Source organism: Strongylocentrotus purpuratus, unplaced genomic scaffold (assembly GCF_000002235.5).
Source record: "Strongylocentrotus purpuratus isolate Spur 01 unplaced genomic scaffold, Spur_5.0 spur5_scaffold_7, whole genome shotgun sequence".
Classification (NCBI taxonomy): Eukaryota; Metazoa; Echinodermata; class Echinoidea; order Camarodonta; family Strongylocentrotidae; genus Strongylocentrotus; species Strongylocentrotus purpuratus.
In genome coordinates this window covers 38,489,393-38,510,183 of record NW_022145613.1, presented here as the reverse complement: position 1 = coordinate 38,510,183, position 20,791 = coordinate 38,489,393, and the positions used below count along the sequence as shown (strand labels likewise).

Here is a 20,791-nt window from a genome sequence, read left to right as displayed (position 1 = left end):
CAAAACAAATGATTATTAATGATTTAAGCTAACTCTGCCATGATATCCACTGCTTAGCCTCAGCTATCCATTTTATGTGGCTTGAGTTCTATGTCTTCAAGAGTATCATGAGCCTGTAAGACATCAAACAAAACAAATGATTATTAATGATTTAAGCTAACTCTGCCATGATATCCACTGCTTAGCCTCAGCTATCCATTTTATGTGGCTTGAGTTCTATGTCTTCAAGAGTATCATGAGCCTGTAAGACATCAAACAAAACAAATGATTATTAATGATTTAAGCTAACTCTGCCATGATATCCACTGCTTAGCCTCAGCTATCCATTCTATGTGGCTTGAGTTCTATGTCTTCAAGAGTATCATGAGCCTGTAAGACATCAAACAAAACAAATGATTATTAATGATTTAAGCTAACTCTGCCATGATATCTGCTGATTAGCCTCAGCTATTCATTCTATAAAGCTCAAGTTCTGTGTCTTCAAGGGTTTCACGAGCCTGTAAGACATCAAACATCATCTTGACAATACATTTTTATGCATATATGATCAGATGAATGGATTAAAGTTTATATAAATTTCAAGCTCTTACACTTCTCAGCCAGGCAGCCAACATCATACATACTACAGTGAGAGGATTCATACATTGCCTTCCAATGGTTATTTGCTGCAGCTGTATTGCCTTGTCTATTAACTAAAAACCCTTTTCAAAAGCGTCTTTTATATTTGTCATTCCTTAGTTGCTAGGTAGACTACCTGAATAAAGATGGGCTTCGGGATAGAGTTTAAACAAACAAACCCATAACATCTTGCCTCCTCACAAATGAACTAATTATGCTTTGAGACTTATACAAACATTATTAATAGCAAGAACAAATGCATACAGTCATACATAAACATAAATATCAATGAAAACAAAATGAAGTCTTTTTCCAAGAAGATTATGGGTGAAACTGAGCAATCTGACCCTAAGCCATACATGTACACCTAGATCGGATAAAAAAAGAGATGGATTTCAAGAAGGAGTCAGCGTTTCTAATTTCACATCTCCATAAAAAAGGCTTGAAGTCACTGTAATTAATAATGTGACAGACTGGTTACTCGGGAAGGTTGACCGATCACAAGGTTCTCTCAATCTCCACATAAAAGCACTAATACCTTACAGGCTAGATGGATTCATTGGATAGCAAACGAGTCCAGACATATCCCTGATTGGTTTGACCTCAGATCATCACTCTCTATAGACGATATCATCAATCTCATCATGACCGTCCGGTCTCCACCATAAATCATCTCATATCTCTCGTCCTACCCATACAGATACTGTAAATGTGGGGACTGTAACTCTATAGTATTGGGATATATACCGGTACAGGCTTAAACCCTTCATGAAACTGAACAAAGCTGATCAGGACTAAATCTCATAATATCAAGATACTTTCTCACTCTGTATCACTCTACACACACATACACTTCTGTATTCATCATGAACAGTTGGAGAAAAACCAAATTTTGAAAGATTAAAAGATTGACAGACAGCAAAAGCATGAAAGCAAGACAGTGAATTAACTTGTACATGTACTTATCATACACTAGGTCCTATGAAATCTAATTTCTTTATTAGTAAGCGTTTGAAAAGAGAGAGAGAGAGGGAGGGAGAGGGGGAGAGAGAAGAGGAGAGAATCAAGTACATCAAATACTGTTTGCTACATACCAGGTTTGAATTCTCACCACAAAACCAGGAAAGAAATGGCAAAAACATGAATATAATCTGTTTTTGTGCGATGCTTTCTTCCACCTCCCATACATCAGCACATGAGTAAGTATATCCGTGCATGGATGCATGGATGGATAGACAATCATTCATCCACTATTGACTCTAGCAGCTGATTTCTGAGTTGAATATTGATTGCAGCCATTAAGTCAATTTGTCCTGTATCATGGGTGAATGCCCTCATGTTAGAGAGATATAAGCTGCATCAAAGCAAACCACATGTACAGTGTTTACTAATACAATCTCATCAAACAAGAAAATCAAGAGAAGTATAACAAATAAATTATAATAATAAAGTTGTACTCACTACCCAGTTTAGCCTCATCAGGATCATTAATATTGCATACCTGCCAACCTTTAACATAAAAAGCAGGATCTCTCTAGACAACATCAGGAATGATTCTATTTTGTATACTGTTTACACAGAAGTTTTCAGAAAGAGTAAATATTCTAGGGTTCATATCATAAGTTTGAAGGCCAAAAATAGGAAGCATTCCTCCAAAATAGGAATGGTTGGCAGCTGTGATATTGTTTTACTTGATGGTCCTGCAATTACACATATTCTTACCCCAGCACTGCCAGCCAGCAGAAAAATAGATCCGGGTCAAGAGGAACAAATGTAGGCAAAGCACCTTGTACAAGCGGAGGATGTACATTCGAAACCAACTATGTCAGGGAATGAAAATGGCAGGGCGATTCATTCAATTTGTAAAGGGATCTCATCCTAGCTTGGCACAGATGAAACAAAATCAGAATTCAATTTCCTTCCACGTTTTTTTTTGTTGTCTTTTCTTTATTAAAACGTTGCTCCTAAATGAGGATCCTGAGAAACACAACAACAAAAAGATGTCAGTCAAATACTCGCCATGGGGATGTCATTTCCGCGACTCATACAGTTTCATGATCGAAATACAAGCAAGAAAGCCGACCGACGTGCACTCAGGATGCTATCAAGTTTCTTCCTCTTCTCTTCTCCTCCCTCCACCTTGCATTAGTCAGGAATGGTAAAGAACAAACATGAATGTTGCTTGCGGCTCTACTTTAGGCTGTTTTGGCTCTAAACCAAGGATGAGAGAACGGGGAATACTATCTCACTCTATGACGTCATTGGCTCTATGTCTGTCGCACAAATGCATCAAATATTCAAATAGAGAAAGAAGCCATATCGTAATGCATGCTGTCAACACTGTATAACACATGATGCCTTAGGTAATGTCTTGCACAGTCATTTATGGCAGGTATTCACAAATGGATGTTTTAATGTCTTTATTTACAGGAGTAAAAGAATCTCTTGTTCAGGAAATACAGATTATATGTCTCTTTTCTCTCACTGTTTAAAACATACAAGAACTTGCTGGTTTTTTCAAGATGCAAGTCATTCAAATGACAGGTATCAATGTGATGAACTGTGTAGCCATATTTAAACTGCCCCACCCCAACATCTTAAGTAAAGCTAATACCATAGTGAAAGTACACCACTTAAAACATCCACAGACATCTGCATCTACAAATGTATATGAAGGAGTTTGTCTCAGAAACCTCTGATCCATTCAACCCATTTTAAATCCAAAATATTTTATATCATATCTCTATTTTTCTTACTTTTGCTAGAGCTCTCAGCAGCAATTGCATTCGAAATAGTGATCCACCATAATGCTCTCATGAGTAGCTGGGTACATATTAAAACTGTACTGTGCATTCCAATCAGCTAGCACACTTCACATTACAGTAGGTTCATGACGATTCAATATCTAGGACAAACCCAGCTGTGTGTGAACTGGCCAATGCTTACTTCACACCTTATCATGCAGACGGTCCCTACTGATTTGACCCATCATTTGCAGGGAGATTCTCATTTAGAATAGGTGTGAAACCATTTGAAGGGTCCCTCCTTACGCTACAGTGGCAGCACAGTCTAACAACACTTTTGTTGTGAGGATTATGGGAGCTCAAACAGGCAATGAAAGTTGAGCAAAACAACATTCATAATTATACTGCTTATAATACCTGCGATAAAAGATGATGACTGATGAGTAATGTTGACAATGATGAAGATGATGATGATGGAATCATTATCATAAAATTGTGAAGGAAATACAACATTCATGCTGATCAGGGCGTCCTATCCCAATAGTGGTAAATAAATAAATTAAAAAGTGCTTTGTTATCTTGTAGAGTATTTTGAAATAGAGAACTGTTGCTAACGTAGTAGTGGGTAATTTAAACTAAACTGAAATAGTTCAGATAACATGTACAGTATTACTGTCAGTACGATACATTTTTGTTCTTCAAAGGATCATGTCTTTCTACAGTAGCAACCAATAATTGCTGTTGAGAATGTTACTCACGCTGAGATTGTTTACAGATATGCTGTATGATCATACACAGTCATAAATGTTTGATGAGAGAGTAATAATGGTGAGAGATAAACTAGAGAAAAGGAGAGAGAGAACAGGACAATGAAAGGTAACAGATCTATAGAGTGAGGAAGGAGAGAGATGAAGAGGTATAGTGAGGGGGAGAGGGAGATGGATAGGGGATGGGACAGAGAGAGGGAAGGAGGGAGGGAGAGGGGGAGAGAGAGAGAGAGAGAGAAAGAGAGAGAAAGAGAGAGAGAGAGAAAGAAAGAGAGAGAGAGAGAGAGAGAGAGAGAGAGAGAGAGAGAAAAAAAAAGAGAGAAAGAGAGAGAGAGAAAGAGAGAGAGATAGATTTTAAATTACAACAACAAAAAGAATAAGAAAATCAAAGAAGAAATAAGAAGTCTTACTTCTAAATATCTACCGGAGAGCCAGAAAAGTGAATGACACAATGTAGGCTTAAGGTCTTTCTGGTTCTTAATCAAATACACTGTTGCCAGTCTCGTCCTACTTTTAATTTTAAGTACCCATCTGTATCTTTTTCTGTCAGAAAATAAACTGCATAGAAAGGCAACCATGATTGTGAAAACATGAGCCGAATTCTATAATGTGAATGATGTTTTTCTCTGAGCAGGTCTGTTCATACACTAATTACAAACAAACTAGATGCAAAATGTGGTTGAAATAGACATTATATTTCAAACATACACACATACAATTTATGTCAGTAAACATGTTCACATCTACTGATGATAAAACAACACAGTCAAAAATCCTTCCAGTCGCCTTTAACCTTGACAGATTCATTATAATAGCCTACTACTAATGAATAGTACATACCCCAGTACCGTTATGTTCATCTAGATAATTAATAACTGTATAAAATAGCACTTTCCAGTGTCAGGTAATGATCAAAGTGCTTTACAGTGCACCATCAGCCCCCATTACCAGATTCAATTGTGATTCTGCACTTTTCACACGCACTGTGCACTTCACCGAGGAGCATCCTAGCAAGTCACTATTGTCTAGGCGTGCACAATGAGGCTAATCAAGCCACAGTGATGCTAATCCAACCACAGTGATGCTAATCCAACCACAGTGATGCTAATCAAACCACGACGATGCTAATTCAACCTCGATGACGTTCACATCCTACTGCCTACCTATTTTACACCTGGGTGCAGAGAGCCTAAATGCATTTCTTAGAGAGTACATTTACCATTCATGAAACATGATAGGGATAGCTGGCATTGCAATGTAACAGGGGTAACGGTGTAAACTACCATAGTTCTACAGTCAATCACACAACATTGCTGGTAATTAGTATGCAGTCAAAAATATGGAAATGTGCACCATGTTTAAAGACAGTTGGATCATAATCTACTATGAAATTGAAGGATGCTATTTATAACATTTAACTTAAAATGTAAGGCGAAACATAAAACTCACTTTGTACTGCAACCATGAAATTATTCCTCTGAGATGATTATCCTTGGGACCAGCCCACCACGGAATGATTATTAGAAATGAGCCTGCTGTGCTTGCTTGCACTGAATCAAAATATCTCCAATACTTAGTCAATGACGATACAGGGCAAAGGTTTCAGGAATACTAGTCTCTCAAAACATACCCTTCTTTGTAACAAAGTTGTCAATGTTACAATTACAGGTTAATAGGCCTTGCTCTCTTAAATAATATGCCTTCGAGTACTATTTACTGGCATATCATTGTAATATTTTCTAAAAGATTAAATCAGGAAGGCTATAAAAGTAACTTTATATTGTACAGGTTGCACAAAATCTGAGTGCACATGAATTCTGCATATCAGGTACACTATACGTGTTTATGTCTCAAAATGAAAGTAGCTTTTGGTGTACATGGGTCTGTATTTCTAGACTAGAGGAGGTTGGTAACTGTCCAGGGTAATTTAGGAATCAATAAGATCATTGGAGGGTAAATCAGCGTAGACTGGTAATTGAAGGGTAGAGGTTGCGCCTAGCTCCATGGCTGATTCAGCTTGTTGCCAATTAGACAACCTGGCAACTTCAGTTCATTCAAGGTTCACTTGAGTGCTAGTTTAGATTCCACCAGTTAGTATACCAACACCGCCATCTCTTCTTTGGTTTCTATGCAAAAACTATGTGGGATCATGACTGATTGCAATGAACACCAAAAAAATGACTTACTTCCATTCTGCCATAGCTCAGGTGCATATGTCACAGCACAATTTAACAGGGATACCATATTAACTTTTGATAATATTTTTCAAATTTAAAAAATCATTCATTCTTTCTTGAAGATGTTGAGGATATAAATTCCCATATTTTAGTAAAAGTGGTAATGTACTTTAGATCTTCTGGATAGGCTGCATAGCCTTTTGAAAATTGAAATTGAAGTTCATGTTCTAAATATTATATTACATTACACCTGTACATCTCATTATTGTAAGAAATTAGACTTGACATTTGGAACATTGCCCTACAATGTATATGGTTTGCAGCATTGTCAACAAATTAAGCATAAGTATTCCAATAAGATAATATTCAGTATAAAAAGAGGGAAGTGGACCTCTGTTTAGCTACTCAACATGTTCATATCTTCTCTTGATGTACGTGCACATACCACACAGTGTATTTGGTGTGGCATTATGAATATCAAGATAAATACAAGCCAGGCCAAGATAGTCAGGAGGGGAGGGGATATGCTCAAGTATAATATTCATATGATTACAGTATTGCCTGAAATAAATTACACACCCTAACACCAAATTCTATGAAATAATACTTGCAGTCACATGTGGCACAGTGTGAGAGAGACTACTTTATTCCAAGCAATACTGTAGTAATATTTCAATGACAAAAGATTATATTACTTTGCATTAATCAGGAGCGTGAGAGGAATCCCTTGAGGAGAATGTGATTGTCAGGTCAATCACATTAAAGCTTCATAATTCTATATCTGGTAATGATATAATCTACTAGCCACAGGCCACACTATTCATCATTCTGAACATGATTTACACAGACCTTGTCATGTCAGTGCCCAGCAGAAGGGTGTGAACACAATTTTTTCCCCTTCATTTTTCAACTACTCACATACTCACAGTCATGTGACATCATAAAAATCTATTTTGGAAATTTCTCAATTTTTTTCTTCATTTTCTGAAAGAGCATCAAAAATAATGTCCAAATGTCGAAAACCAATTGAATATATTAAGTATTGGCTGAGATAGACCATCTGAATAATGTTATTTGTAGCTCTGGTTCAAAACATTACGAGCCAGAGCAATATAACACTGAGTTCCTTTAGAAACTATTTATTCAGATGGTCATATCTCAGCCAATACTTAACATGTTCAATTGGTTTTCAACATTTGGACATTATTTTTGTATGCTCTTTCGGAAAATCAAGAAAAAATTGAGAAATTCCAAAAATAGACTTTTTGATGACATCACGCTTCACCACTCTATAAGAATCATGTTGGTTATCGTTGGAAGAAAAAAAAATCACTATTTGCAATTTACATGCTATGTGGACTGAAATGTTTTGCATAGGCGTAGTCAAAGGATGGGCAAAACTTTGAAATGCCATTTTCTTAGAAATTCATTCTCTGACCCTCCGCTATCCAAAGCACACCCTAGCTGGCTACGGAAGTATTTGGTACATTAAACTTGTGGGAGACTTCAAATTCCAGAAAATAATTCTTGTCCCACCTCCCTAAATACCGATCATACCGAACAACAGTGTGGACCAGTGGTCATGTGATATCCATCCACACCTAAGCAAACCTGCTCGTTACTGATATCATCAGTCTGAGTGAACTCCTACTATGAAGCTATTAGAGGTACCATGATGATTGACAACATGAACACATGGCCAGACACTGCCTGACACCTACAGTTAGTACATGTACATCGGCCCTACTCTACTCACAAGATATAGAGTTCAATGAGTAGTGAGGATATAACATGGATATGACCATTTTATTTGAATAATAAAATACAAAAATATTTAAACATCTTAAATTTTAATAAAATTTATTAAATTAAACAAAGTTATCCAAAAAGTAATATTTATGGCTAGCAATTTTGTTATTAAAATTGTAAAATATTAAGATGTTAAATCTTTTGTGTGTTTATATTTTATCATGTGACACACTTTTAACCAATCATAAACCAATACATTTTTGATGCAGGAAATATAATATACCACTATGTTCCAATCTACTGAAGATTAATACCCAAGCTACATGTACTGTACATATTTTTTAGCTTCATTGTATGAATGTATACCATGGTATCTGTTACCTACATGTACATGTCTATGCATGTCTTGCATGAAATAGAAACTCTAACACTGGAGGGCATCATGAACAACAACCAAGGAGACATTGAACTTGAACATGTGATTGCTTTCCACTCTCCTCCTATCCATCCTACCATCCTGTATGTCTGTTCCTGACAGTCCTATCTTCATTCAGACAAACAACACTTCTTGTAGAGCTATGAAAAAACATAAAAAGTGCACACAGTTTATTTTTCCTCTTCTGAATGATGAATAATGAATCCTTGTTTATCAATGTATTGTAGTTTAATAAAAGGAGGTCCAGTATCATTTTTGGAAAAAATGCATTAAAGAATCAAGGTCAGTTGAATATTATGTCTATCAGTGATTTCAATAGTTACACATGTACGTTACTAGGCAACGCTTGTTAGCATGCTAATATGACTGGCCAGCCGCAAATTTTTTATGCTTGAGCAATGGTTTAAGCCCTCCAGATACTTCTGTATATGATTTTTTTTAAAGGCATTCTTACCTTGTGTGTATGTCTCTTTTTTACTACAATTCTTTTAATCTACAGAGTATGTTTGTTTGCATTAAGTTGCTCTTGTGTGAACAGCCTGTAACAGTATGTTTAGAATGATGGAACTTCATTTCTTTTAATCTACAGAGTATGTTTGTTTGCATGACTTTGCTTGTGTGAACGACCTGTAACAGTATGTTTAGAATGATTTAAACAAGATGCACTCTTGATCTTGAAGCCTGACAGAGAGTCAGTGATGGATGAAGTAAACACTTGTGAGTGAGACTGAGCAATCATTGGATGCTAAAACAAAACCTACCTATCTACTCTGTGAGAATTAATTCATCCACTGAACATTCAGGAGATGTATACAAGTATTCCTTAACTTTCTTGACCATGAAAATCATGGGGTGAGAGAGGGAGGGCCAGAGAGGGAGGGCCAGAGAGAGAGAGAGAGAGGGAGAGAGGGAGGGCCAGAGAGAGAGAGAGAGAGAGGGAGAGAGGGAGGGCCAGAGGGAGAGAGGGAGGGCCAGAGAGAGAGAGAGAAAGATTAAAGAGGACATAAAGACTAGTGATAGGGGGAAAATACAAACTGTAGAACAGTACAGGTATTCCCTCTCTTTAAGATGAAAAACATAGAGTAAGAGAATGAGGACCAAAGAGAGAGAGAGAGAGAGAGAGAGAGAGAGAGAGAGAGATTAAAGAGGACAGAAAGACGAGTGATAGGGGGAAAATACAAACTGTAGAACAGTACAGGTATTCCTTAACTCTCATTAATATGAAAAGCAAGGAGTGAGAGAATGAGGGCCAAAGAGAGAGAGAGAGAGAGAGAGAGAGAGAGAGAGAGAGAGAGAGAGAGAGAGAGAGAGATTAAAGAGGACAGAAAGACTAATGATAGGAGGAGAATACAAACTGTAGAACAGTACAGGTATTCCTTAACTCTCATTAATATGAAAAGCAAGGAGTGAGAGAATGAGGGCCAAAGAGAGAGAGAGAGAGAGAGAGAGAGAGAGAGAGAGAGAGAGAGAGAGAGATTAAAGAGGACAGAAAGACGAGTGATAGGGGGAAAATACAAACTGTAGAACAGTACAGGTATTCCTTAACTCTCATTAATATGAAAAGCAAGGAGTGAGAGAATGAGGGCCAAAGAGAGAGAGAGAGAGAGAGAGAGAGAGAGAGAGAGAGATTAAAGAGGACAGAAAGACTAGTGATAGGGAGAAGATATACAAACTGTAGAACAGAGAGAAGAAACATGTAGAAGAGAAAAGACAAAAGAGAAGATAGGAGACGAGGAGAAAGAGAAGTGATGCATAAAAAAGAGAAAGCAAGAGAAAGAGAGAGCAAGAAAACTAGGGAGCACAGACAGGATAAACAAAAGAAAAAGAGACATTTTAAAGAGAAAAATAGAGGAAAACAGAAAACATAATGTCTGTGAAATATTTTGTGTGAACACATTTCTTGGTACTTATCCTTTAATCGTGGTATCTTCTGGTCTTCTGGTCTTCGGGTCAGAGTGCAACATTTATCCAAATCTATCTGCTTAGTTCTTGAAGTCATGGTTGTTTGTAAAATAATTTTATATTTAAAGTATACGTGCACATCTATGTGTACTTATCTAACACTTTATTCCAGATACAAAAAATGTGCATCAGTAAAATAATGAGCTTTACAGGCTTTGTGAAGAAAGAAAGAAAAAAAGAAAGAAAGAAAGAAAGACAGCTTCAACATGAGAAACTAATATAATCATTTGACGTAAGAGGCTGGCAATTGCTTGGTAGCCAAGGCAACGGCATAAAAATGGACTCAATTCAATCGGGTGTAATTGATTGGGTTAGGATGGATAGAGCAGAAATATACCTTCATGTACTGAATCATTTAATCTGCATGCCGATGGAATACAAGTACATCTCCATGTACATGTAGTATAGAGCTCCATTAAGTACCGAAGCTGTGACGTCATAAAAATCTATTTTTAGAATTTCTCAATTGTTTGTTCATTTTCGGAAAGAGCATCAAAAATAATGTCCAAATGTCGAAAACCAATTGAATATGTTAAGTATTGGCTGAGATATGACCATCTGAATAAATATATGTCCTATGGGAACTCAGAGTTATATGCTCTGGCTCCTAGTGGTTAGGAGCCAGAGCATATAACATTGAGCTCCTATGGGGAGTATATTAGTTCAGATGGTCATATTTCAGACAATACTTAACATATCCAATTGGCTTTCAACATTTGGACATTATTTTTGATGCTCTTTCGGAAAATGAAGACAAAATTGAGAAATTCTAAAATTAAATTTTTGATGACGTCACACTTCACCACTCTATTGAACATGTCCACTTCTCTTTCGATGCACATCACAAAGACCAAAATTCATTTTACATCATACATGTAAGCTTGAAATATTGTGTATAATAATTTGCCATCAAATAAAGTCCAGATAAATAAGGCTGCATTGCATACCCATCAGATAGGAGGGAACACTCAATTGGTGTTATATACTTTTTTCTACAAAATTAGGGATGACATGTCATTATATCCATTTGGAAAATGTATTAGCTGAATGTGTTGCATATATGCACATGATGTAGATGTTGGTAATACATTTTTCATAAAAGTAATGAATAAATAAAATCTTGATTCTTAGTGAAATGAAATGATTGTTTATAAGTCCCACACCCCCCCCCCCCCCTCAACAAAACATGGTGAGACATTATAGCTAATGTTAGCATTAAAACTAGGATTGATGACTAAATTAGGTATAAAACATCAACAGTGCAATGCAATCAACTAATCTAGTCAGCATATTCACTATAAAACAATGAATTGGCTTTGCTTAATGGAGCTTTTCAATGTCAATGTTAATGGGTGTGAAATCAATTTGCAAAGTAATCTACAACTACATGTACATGGACAGATAATATGACACTTTATTTGCTTTAGATAATGGGGATATATTGCATGCCATTGTAAATTTTGTATCAAATTGCAATAAAAAATGAAGATTTGTTATGGCTGCAATTGTTGTCCAATTACAGGTGGTGCGCTCCGGTGCAATTATCTCGCTGAAAGCACCAAAATCGTTTTGAATATTTAACGGTCATCGAGGCACTTCTTGATCATTTTGAAGCACAATTTTTTGGGGGCTTCAATATTACTCCATATAACAGACAACGATAATACGTATGGCCGTGCATCTCAAATTTAACATTGTTAAATGATGCCTTTAAGATTCATTGTCATATATACCGGTATGCCAATTTTTTTGGCAGGTTTGCTGCGACACTTTCCCAGCGGTTTCACGTAAACAATGTCTTTATTCAACAGAAAAGCAAGGTCACGTCAAAAAAAAAATCGTGAGATAATTGCACTGGAGCTCACCGCCTGATTAGCACAACTAATTGGACAACTACTGTATGTCAGGCTATTTTGAGCAGGAGAAGACTTGTACGAAAAATGCTGTAATTATTACATAATTATCTACACATTAATTATATTTTTAAAAGAACTGTCAACATGTTTTTCTCTCCTTTCTTTTGGTTGACAACACTTTGATGTATATTGTGACATTGCAAAGTGGATGACTCTTTGAAATACTACTACTACTACTACATGTAACAATTATCAGCATGTTACAGGTACACATGCACCTTAATGAAAGAAACGTTGTGGAATCGATCAGAGAAGGTTGATCACCTACTGTAGCATACCGTAAATCTCAGTGTATAAGGCGCACTTTTTTTTTTTCTTTTTTTTTAGTTTCGATTTATGGCGCTATGCCTGGCAATGTCTCCTAGCTCAGTAATCGGTGTGTTGACTCACCACTCGGAAACTACAACAACACTCAAATTTGTCATCTTGGTTTGAAAGTAATCTTTCTAATAGATCATGCATGACTATTGATGTTTGGCATAGAACACACTGCTTCTGCTAGGTGATGTGAGGAGGCTGGTGTGGGACACTTGGTATCATGAAGCCTCAGACTGTTGTTACTATTAATTGTGACAAGTTCACAACTTCAACTGCACCTCGATGTAAAATGAAGGTCCTTCCCCGCGTGGGTTTTCGGCAACAAAACAACAACAACAACAAAACAAAAAAACAGGTGCGCCTTATACACGGAGATTTAAGGTATAAGTATTGGTGTGTACTGCAAGATTCTGGAATCATCAAGATGATAAGAAATGTGGCCAAGTCTTGGTAAAGTTACAATCACTGTACACAGAAAGATGTATGGGACTAAGCGATAAATTATTGTATCTATTTGTACTGGATAGATATTAGATATAATAATTTACCAAATATATCAATTAGTAGGCGGTTTCCTGGCAAAATTTGTATCATCATGTATTAGTCAAAACATATTCTTTCACATGATTAGTAATAAGAGCTTCCATTTCATTTTTTGAGAGGGGGGCGTTCCCAAAACTGGTCTATACCTTTAAGACGGCAGGTCTTCTTTGATAATGATCTTCCTCACCAAGATTTCCTTACATGAAAGGAATTCAGGATCTTATATCGAGAGCTACATGTAAATGATATCTACAGGGAGGATGGACACATCACATAACAACATCACAAATGGCATGATAATATTCAGGGGGCTGGTAAGATAGAACTACTTTGCCTAGAGTGTTTACAAGAAGGTGTGGAATAACAGAGGCGCTAGCTCTTTGAACCAGAGCCTCTCAAAATAGAAAGATAGCAGTTAATAGCATTGATGAGATCCATGATGATACAAACACCTCACGGCAAGATGTAGTGCACGTGGATCATGTACAATGTACAGTCTCTTGGGCTACCCATAAAGATTAGTTAGATGAACAAGATGAGTCAGAAATAAACTACAGAGTAGATGTGAGATATCTAGCTGTGGCAAGCTCTGAAACATTTCCAGATACCAGACATCTATATATAAAAGGAACTATGACCAACCCAATGCTGTGTTCTAGAATAGAAAATATCTTGAAAACAGGCTTCATACATGTATATCATGTAAATTTTAACCTGCAGAAAGAAAAGATTCATTTCAGGACAAAATGTGTCCTAACATAGACAATTTTGTCTAATGTTCATGAATGTTGTGGGGTTGTAGATATAGGGCCATCACCTTTCATTATGTATCACATAAAATGAATTTTACAAGCACCATGCTTGGTACATCTTGAAGTTCACTCACCATACAATCTAGAATTGATAAGAAATCTTTGAATTAAGGAATTCACGATAGGGTTGAGTATGCTTCAGATATGAGATTCAAGAGAGACTAATAGGTGAAGAAAGCAGCATTGTCTGATGAGAACCTTGGGGTCTTATAGGATAGGGCTGAATTCTAACGCCATTCTGGCTTTGAGCTGACAATATAATTCTGTTCTAGAACGCTGAAAAGGAAGCTGTGAAAGATAAATTGTAAAGTACATGAATACCTGCCCCCCCCCCCCCATTAAAAAATGTTTTTAAAATTGCAAATGCCACTCGAAATCCTACATGTGAAAAAAGAGGAAACAATTATCCTTTTCTACATACGTGGGAAACAGAATCGTATGTGCCTACCTTGATAAGATTCTTCATAAGTCTGCTTTTCATGACTTCTTTAAGGAAGAGTAAATCAACACTCTGTGCATGAGTAGAGTTTCCCAGCATATCCAGGCTATCTACCATTGCATCTATCGCCTCTGTGAATTGGAGAAGAGAAAAAAATACATAGAAGATCATAATCTTCTCGCAAATATTCCATGAAATTAATTATTAGCAGAGGTGACTTTCCAGTTTAATAATTGTTTTCATGAAGATTTGATTGAAAACAAGGTTCAAGTATTATTTTGAAATATAAAACTTGAATCTCATATCTTGGCATCAACTATGAAATGATCAATTTTAAATCCCTCCGTCGCATCAAATAGACCGACATCAGACCAACAACTACAACAACAAAACAAAACAAAAACATTTCCCCCAAATAGTAAGAGGCAGCTCAGAACAAACATCTACAAGATTCAGTTGGTTTTGGAGTTGGTTTATGGTATGCTTGGCAGTGTGACTGAGATGTAAAGAGATAACTAAAGGCCATCTTGAAAGTACAGTATTTCTGCTTCAATCAGCATTCAACATCACACTTTCTGATCAACTTAAAATTCATCATGCTTGCTGAAATGAAAGGAATACGATGAATATAAATCAAATAAAAAGTGGGAGAGACGGTCCATTAATATGGATGAACTTCACCACGTACAGGACTCTAAGCTGGATTGTTTGTCATCCAATACCCCCTCAACCACAATATATTCCATATTTTCAGAAAATATATTCCTTGCTTCCAATAATATTTGACGTTGCTTATTTCACTAGCAGTATAACTTAATAAACTGTGTACATCTACTGTGTACTAACGTCCATGGATGCTATTTTTTCAACATGAGCTTGTTCACTATAAAATTCAAACTTAAATCTTATCAGTCAGAATTTCATAAAAATGGGTAATAATGCAATTCTACAAATCAAAAAACAGATAAATAATAATGACAGAAACATTTAGAAACATTAATTTCCTGGAGATTATGAATATCTGTCTACTACCATGCTCTCTCTCTCTCTCTCTCTCTCTCTCTCTCTTTCTCTCTCTCCATTTCCTTGTTTAGACAAACAAACAATTATTTATTCAAACACACAAACAAATAAACAAACAGATGAAAAGAAATTACATTTACCTTGACCAGATTCTGATGAACCGTCTGTAGCAGGCATGATGTCATTCTCTCTCTCTGTTTCATTAAGAAGAGTCATTCAAAAGGACCTCTCAGAACCAGTAAGAGTCTGCCCACAAAAAAGGTCAAAACAAGAATAAAATACAACAAAAATCCACAAACTGTCCTTTTTTATCATTTGCTTCATAAATCAAATGAAGTGCCACATGTATTGTATACACCGGTACATTACATAATTTACATATAAGATGATATTCAGGTGTCTGTATGTACATGAACACGTTTGTCTGATATTTTTGATATGGTACTAAGTTTTCTCTATTATCTCTTCACATTTAGTTTAGTTGTATGTAATCTTTATCATGCATGTCCTCTGTAACTCTCTGTTGAAATGTAATTCATCAAATTACGTACAGTGTACATTGTATCAACTATCGACTTACATCTGTACCTGAGTCTAATTGATTTTATATATTTAAGTGATTAGCTTGTTACACACAAATAATTGATTGATTCTTCACTCAAGCATAAATGCAGATCAATTCCGAGGATGAAAGAAACAAGACGTACATGTAAATGAACATTACAATAACAGTATGTTGCATGCTTTCTGCAATACAAAAGCTTCAGCCCATTCCTCTTCAGCTGATTGTATTTCTTAATTTGATGTAAGGGCCTGTAGCATGGGTAATTGGATACACTCTAGCAGCTTGTTTCTTCAATAATTCACAATGCTAGATGCATGTAGCCTCAATGCTAAATGCATGTAGCCTTCATCTATTGGTAATACTTAAATCAATCAATCAATCATTGGTCTCTGTTCTCGATGCAGAATTTGACAAATGGGATGTGATGAGTATCTGTAAAGGCTAATTTACAATGTTTGAAATTACCTTACATAGTTACAGTAATTACATCCATTCGTCTCTCAGTGCAACATTAAAGGACCGCAAATAATTTCCATTCAATATTAATTATTAGCAAAGCTTTCACGTAGCTCAGACTCATCACGTATGACATTTGCAGAACATGTGTACTTTCGCAAAACAATTTCAAATGAGCACAATTCGAAGAAAAGTACAGTTTTGTGTCAGTAATGAGTATCAACCACTGACTGAAACAAAAATGAGTAATCCTCTTTTATTGTTAGTTGCACAGTGTCACAATCACAGGGGGTTTAAACAAAAAGACCTTTTAACAATTATCTTTGACTTCACAGGAATAAGGTTGAATATTTTCCCTTCAAGACATTTGCTTTTAAGGGGAAGTGGCTCAGCAAGCAATGCAATTATACATGAGCAATGCAATTATACATGCATTCTTCCCCTCACATATCAAGCTGTTCTTTAATAGGGCATATTACTCTCCGTGGAGCACTTGGCCTTTTGTGCGAACCGTTATGCCATCCATCAAATTGGCAACAACTGTTCAATCATGAGGGGAGTCTCATATGAGCGAGAAAGAGTCGGCAGAAATTTGATCTGAAATGCATGAAAAATATATTAATCCCCTTGAGCAGCAAAACAGTATTTGATATCATTTACATGGAGTTGATCATTTCAAGTGCATCTAATCATTCCTCAGAGTATTCGAGAAAAGAATGCTATTCCAATGAATGCATGTACATTGTGTGAATACTATAAATAGAAATAGGGAAATTCACTGCAGCATAAACATGCAAAGCAAAACAAAAAGAGGGTGGTATGAACAGCTAAACCTGCTTTAGTGACCACATATCTACAAAGACCACATTTTTTCTTCCCTTGAAAATAGTTTCTCATTGAAACATGTACTAAAGGAACCTGTACATAAAGACCACCCAAGCGCGTAGCCAGGATTTCATTTTAGGGGGGGGGGGGCGGTAATGAACACGCGAAACACTTACAGAGCGCGCGAAGCGCGCTCCCTAGGGGGGTGGGTGCAGGTGCGAAGCGCGGAAGCTTTGAAAGAAGACGATTCGTTGTACCTTTCTCGAATCATAATCCTTGTCTGAATTCAGTCCCTCCCCCCTCTCGCGCGAAGCTTTGACGTTTCATCAAAATATTAGAGAAAAGTGACGATTCGTTGTACCTATAATTTCCCCGACTCTTAATCCTTATCTGTAGGGCAATTCCACGGTAACGGAAGGACACTCAGACAAGATTTTTGAACTTCAGGTTCATACTAAAAGAAATGTTTTATTAGTATGTATTAAACTATGGGGAACAAAATGTGTTTCAGTCAAGTGGAAAGCTTCATCAACTTCACAAAGTTTGGATAAACACTAATTAACTGGAAAAACCATGTCCATTTTTATGTCCTTCCGTTATCGAGATAATTAATATGCACATTCTTAAACTACTTAACTGTAATGAGAATTTTTTTGGGGAGAATTAAAGGCACTTATATAGGTATTATATCTGTACTGTTTCACATCTTATACTAATAAAACAGTTCTTTTAGTATGAACCTGAAGTTCAAAAATCTTGTCTGAGTGTCCTTCCGTTACCGTGGAATTGCCCTGTATTAAGTCCCCCTCCCTTCTTTGAAAGAAGACGATTCGTTGTCATTTTCTCGACTCATAATCCTTGTCTGAATTTAGTCCCTCTCCCTCTCACGCGAAGCTTTGATGTTTTTATTAAATTATTAGAGAAAGAAGATGATTCGTTGTACCTTTCTCGACTCATAATCCTTGTCTGCAGGCGCGGATCCAGGATTTCTTAGGGGAGGGGGCCCAACTTTTTTTTTTTTTGCTCCCGAAAATTTGAAAATCGCGCCGGCCGAAAAGTCGGTCAGTGGGGGGGGGGGGGGGGGTAAGCGGACATTTTTTTTTTTTTTTTTTTTTTGAGTCCCAAAAAAAAAAACGCAACGACTCAGCCAGCCGAAAAGTCGCTCAGTGGGGGGGGGGGGGGGGGGGGGGGGGGGGGGGGGTGTAGTGAGCACAATTTTTTTTTTGGTCCTCGAAAATTTTAAAATTTGCACCCCCCCCCCTTGAGCGCCAGGGTGGGGGGGGCCAACCCCCCAAAAAGGTAAAAATCGCGTGATTTTGCATGATTTTTTTTTTCTTCCCCCGGCCCCCCCTGGATCCGCCACTGCTTGTCTGAATTTAGTCCCTCTCCCTCTCGTGCGAAGTTTTGACGTTTCATTAAATTATAAGAGAAAGAAGACGATTCGTTGTAACTTTCCCGACCCTTAATCCTAAATTTGAACTCAGTTCCCCCTTCACGCGCGAAGCACAGAAGCTTTGATGATTCGTTGTACCGTTCTCGACTCCTTTTCCCTTTTTCTTCCTACGTCTTCTTTTTTTTTCTCCTCTTTCTCTCTCTTTTTTATTTGGCCGGCGTTTTTTTTTTGGGGGGGGGCGACCGGCCCCACCGCCCCCCCCTGGCTACGGGCCTGAGACCACCTGCCTGTAAAGAACACTTTCTGCCTCCCTTGGTGGTCTTTATAGACATGTGTCACTGTATTATAATAATCATCTGGATCATTGACAGACAAAGTGTATATTCCTTTAAATATTAAAAAGTCATTCTAACATGATGGAGTCATTATCTTAGTGAAGTACATGTAGGTCTTGGCTACTCACATGTATGTATTGACTACTTCAGTATAGTATAGGAAATACAGTATACAGTACAATAGTATAATATAAAGTAAAGTATAGTATGTTAAAATAAAGAAGAATTACATATTTCTCTTAAAGCCACAGCTACATGTATGCGAGTTCCAGTCAAAATTACAATAAATAATGTCATTTATCATTTGCAGTTTAATACAAGAAGTAGTCTAACAAGAAGCAAATATCCATCAAAGGCACCGCTCATGTACATCTACGTACAATCAAGAGGAATGAGATTTATGACTCTAATACTTACAGTGTTCAGCGATCAATGCAAACAGCAAACAAAATAATAACGATCCAGGTTCAGAAGCTCAAATGAAGCTTTACATACTGTATCTTAGCAACATCTACCTGTATATCACTTATCAGAAGATGACAATAAAATGACCTAGCAAGTAGCAACGCAACCTTGCATCAAAATTGCTTCAACCACCATCCCATCAATACACGACACCGATGTGAGAACTCTCCAATGCATATCCCCTCACCACCAGGCAGGAGAGAAACGATCTTGACAGCCGCAAAATCGCGGAGGAAAGGAGGAAAGCCGTACGGATCGAGCTCCAGAGGCGTTAAGGGTGGAAGAGATTAATTGCCCCCAAGGCAAGATTTACACACAGTCTTGAACTAGTCTACACATCTAGACCTTCTTCCCTTGATCGACATCATGATCTACTATAGATATCACATTCAAGGGGGTCTGGAATGACTTTCGTGTAAAGAAGGGGATCCTCTTGCAGACTGATAAATTCATTCAGGTTTCCCTTAACACAAATATTCTCCTGAAAGTGACGTTCTAAATTAAAAGTGACAATGGGTCTGAAAAGGCAGACAAGCCTGGACCATGTACAAACGTTTGAAAACATAGCAGGCAAACGAAAAGACAGCGAGCAATCGGAGCATATTTATAGAGTGGTAACACATTAGAGCAGGAAAGATGAGCTAACTGCTAAGGAATGACACATAGATGTGTATCCTAGATTATTACAGTATTGATTTTCTTTCAAGTTAACCTTTAAGTGGATAGACTTGTCAGTTGCAAGAGCCAGAAAGGAAAAAAATATTCTTTGGAAGATAATGTGAATTTGTTCTCTAACTTCATTTCCCTTTCTTTCTTCATTAACTTCTTTAATTTATCTATACTTGCTGCTTTCATTCCTCCCTACGTGTACATTCAATCTTTATCCTACATTGATTATTAATAATTTGTCCATTCATTAAATATTATTCTTCTCACCGCATTCATATCTTTTAATCATAACATTTCTGCCGAGAGCTATTTGGATGAAATAATACCCTTCTGGCTTTCAACAAATTGTGAATTGCGTCTCTCAGGCATGGCATCTCTACTCCCGTCCAACGCAAAATTATATTTATTTTCATTAAAGCTATTTGCATCTGCGAAATTGTTGGAAGAGTGAATTTTTTTGCAACATTATTGTATGTGATTTCTAAATTTCTTTATTGACTTTATTACTGGAGGTCTTTCGGAGCTTCCCAAGCAGAGCTTCATGTACATCTTCTCCTATCCAGTGTACTATTTATGTTT

General features: G+C 36.9%; 1 protein-coding gene across 2 annotated transcripts in view; it reads right to left on the bottom strand.

The window, feature by feature from the left end:
- LOC115919841 (MAGUK p55 subfamily member 6-like) overlaps positions 1 to 20,791 on the bottom strand; it is a 40,012-nt gene that overhangs the window by 11,083 nt on the left and 8,138 nt on the right. Inside the window, exons 1-3 of one of the 2 annotated variants that reach the window (XM_030974269.1) lie at positions 19,496 to 19,710; positions 15,645 to 15,750; positions 14,491 to 14,612 (exon numbers count right to left, since the gene is read on the bottom strand). In XM_030974269.1, coding sequence (XP_030830129.1) covers positions 14,491 to 14,612; positions 15,645 to 15,720 — 198 coding nt within the window. In that variant the 5' untranslated portion in view covers positions 15,721 to 15,750; positions 19,496 to 19,710. Of the gene's footprint in view, positions 1 to 14,490; positions 14,613 to 15,644; positions 15,751 to 19,495; positions 19,711 to 20,791 lie in introns of those variants that run through there. The other variant, XM_030974268.1, reaches the window with a different exon arrangement.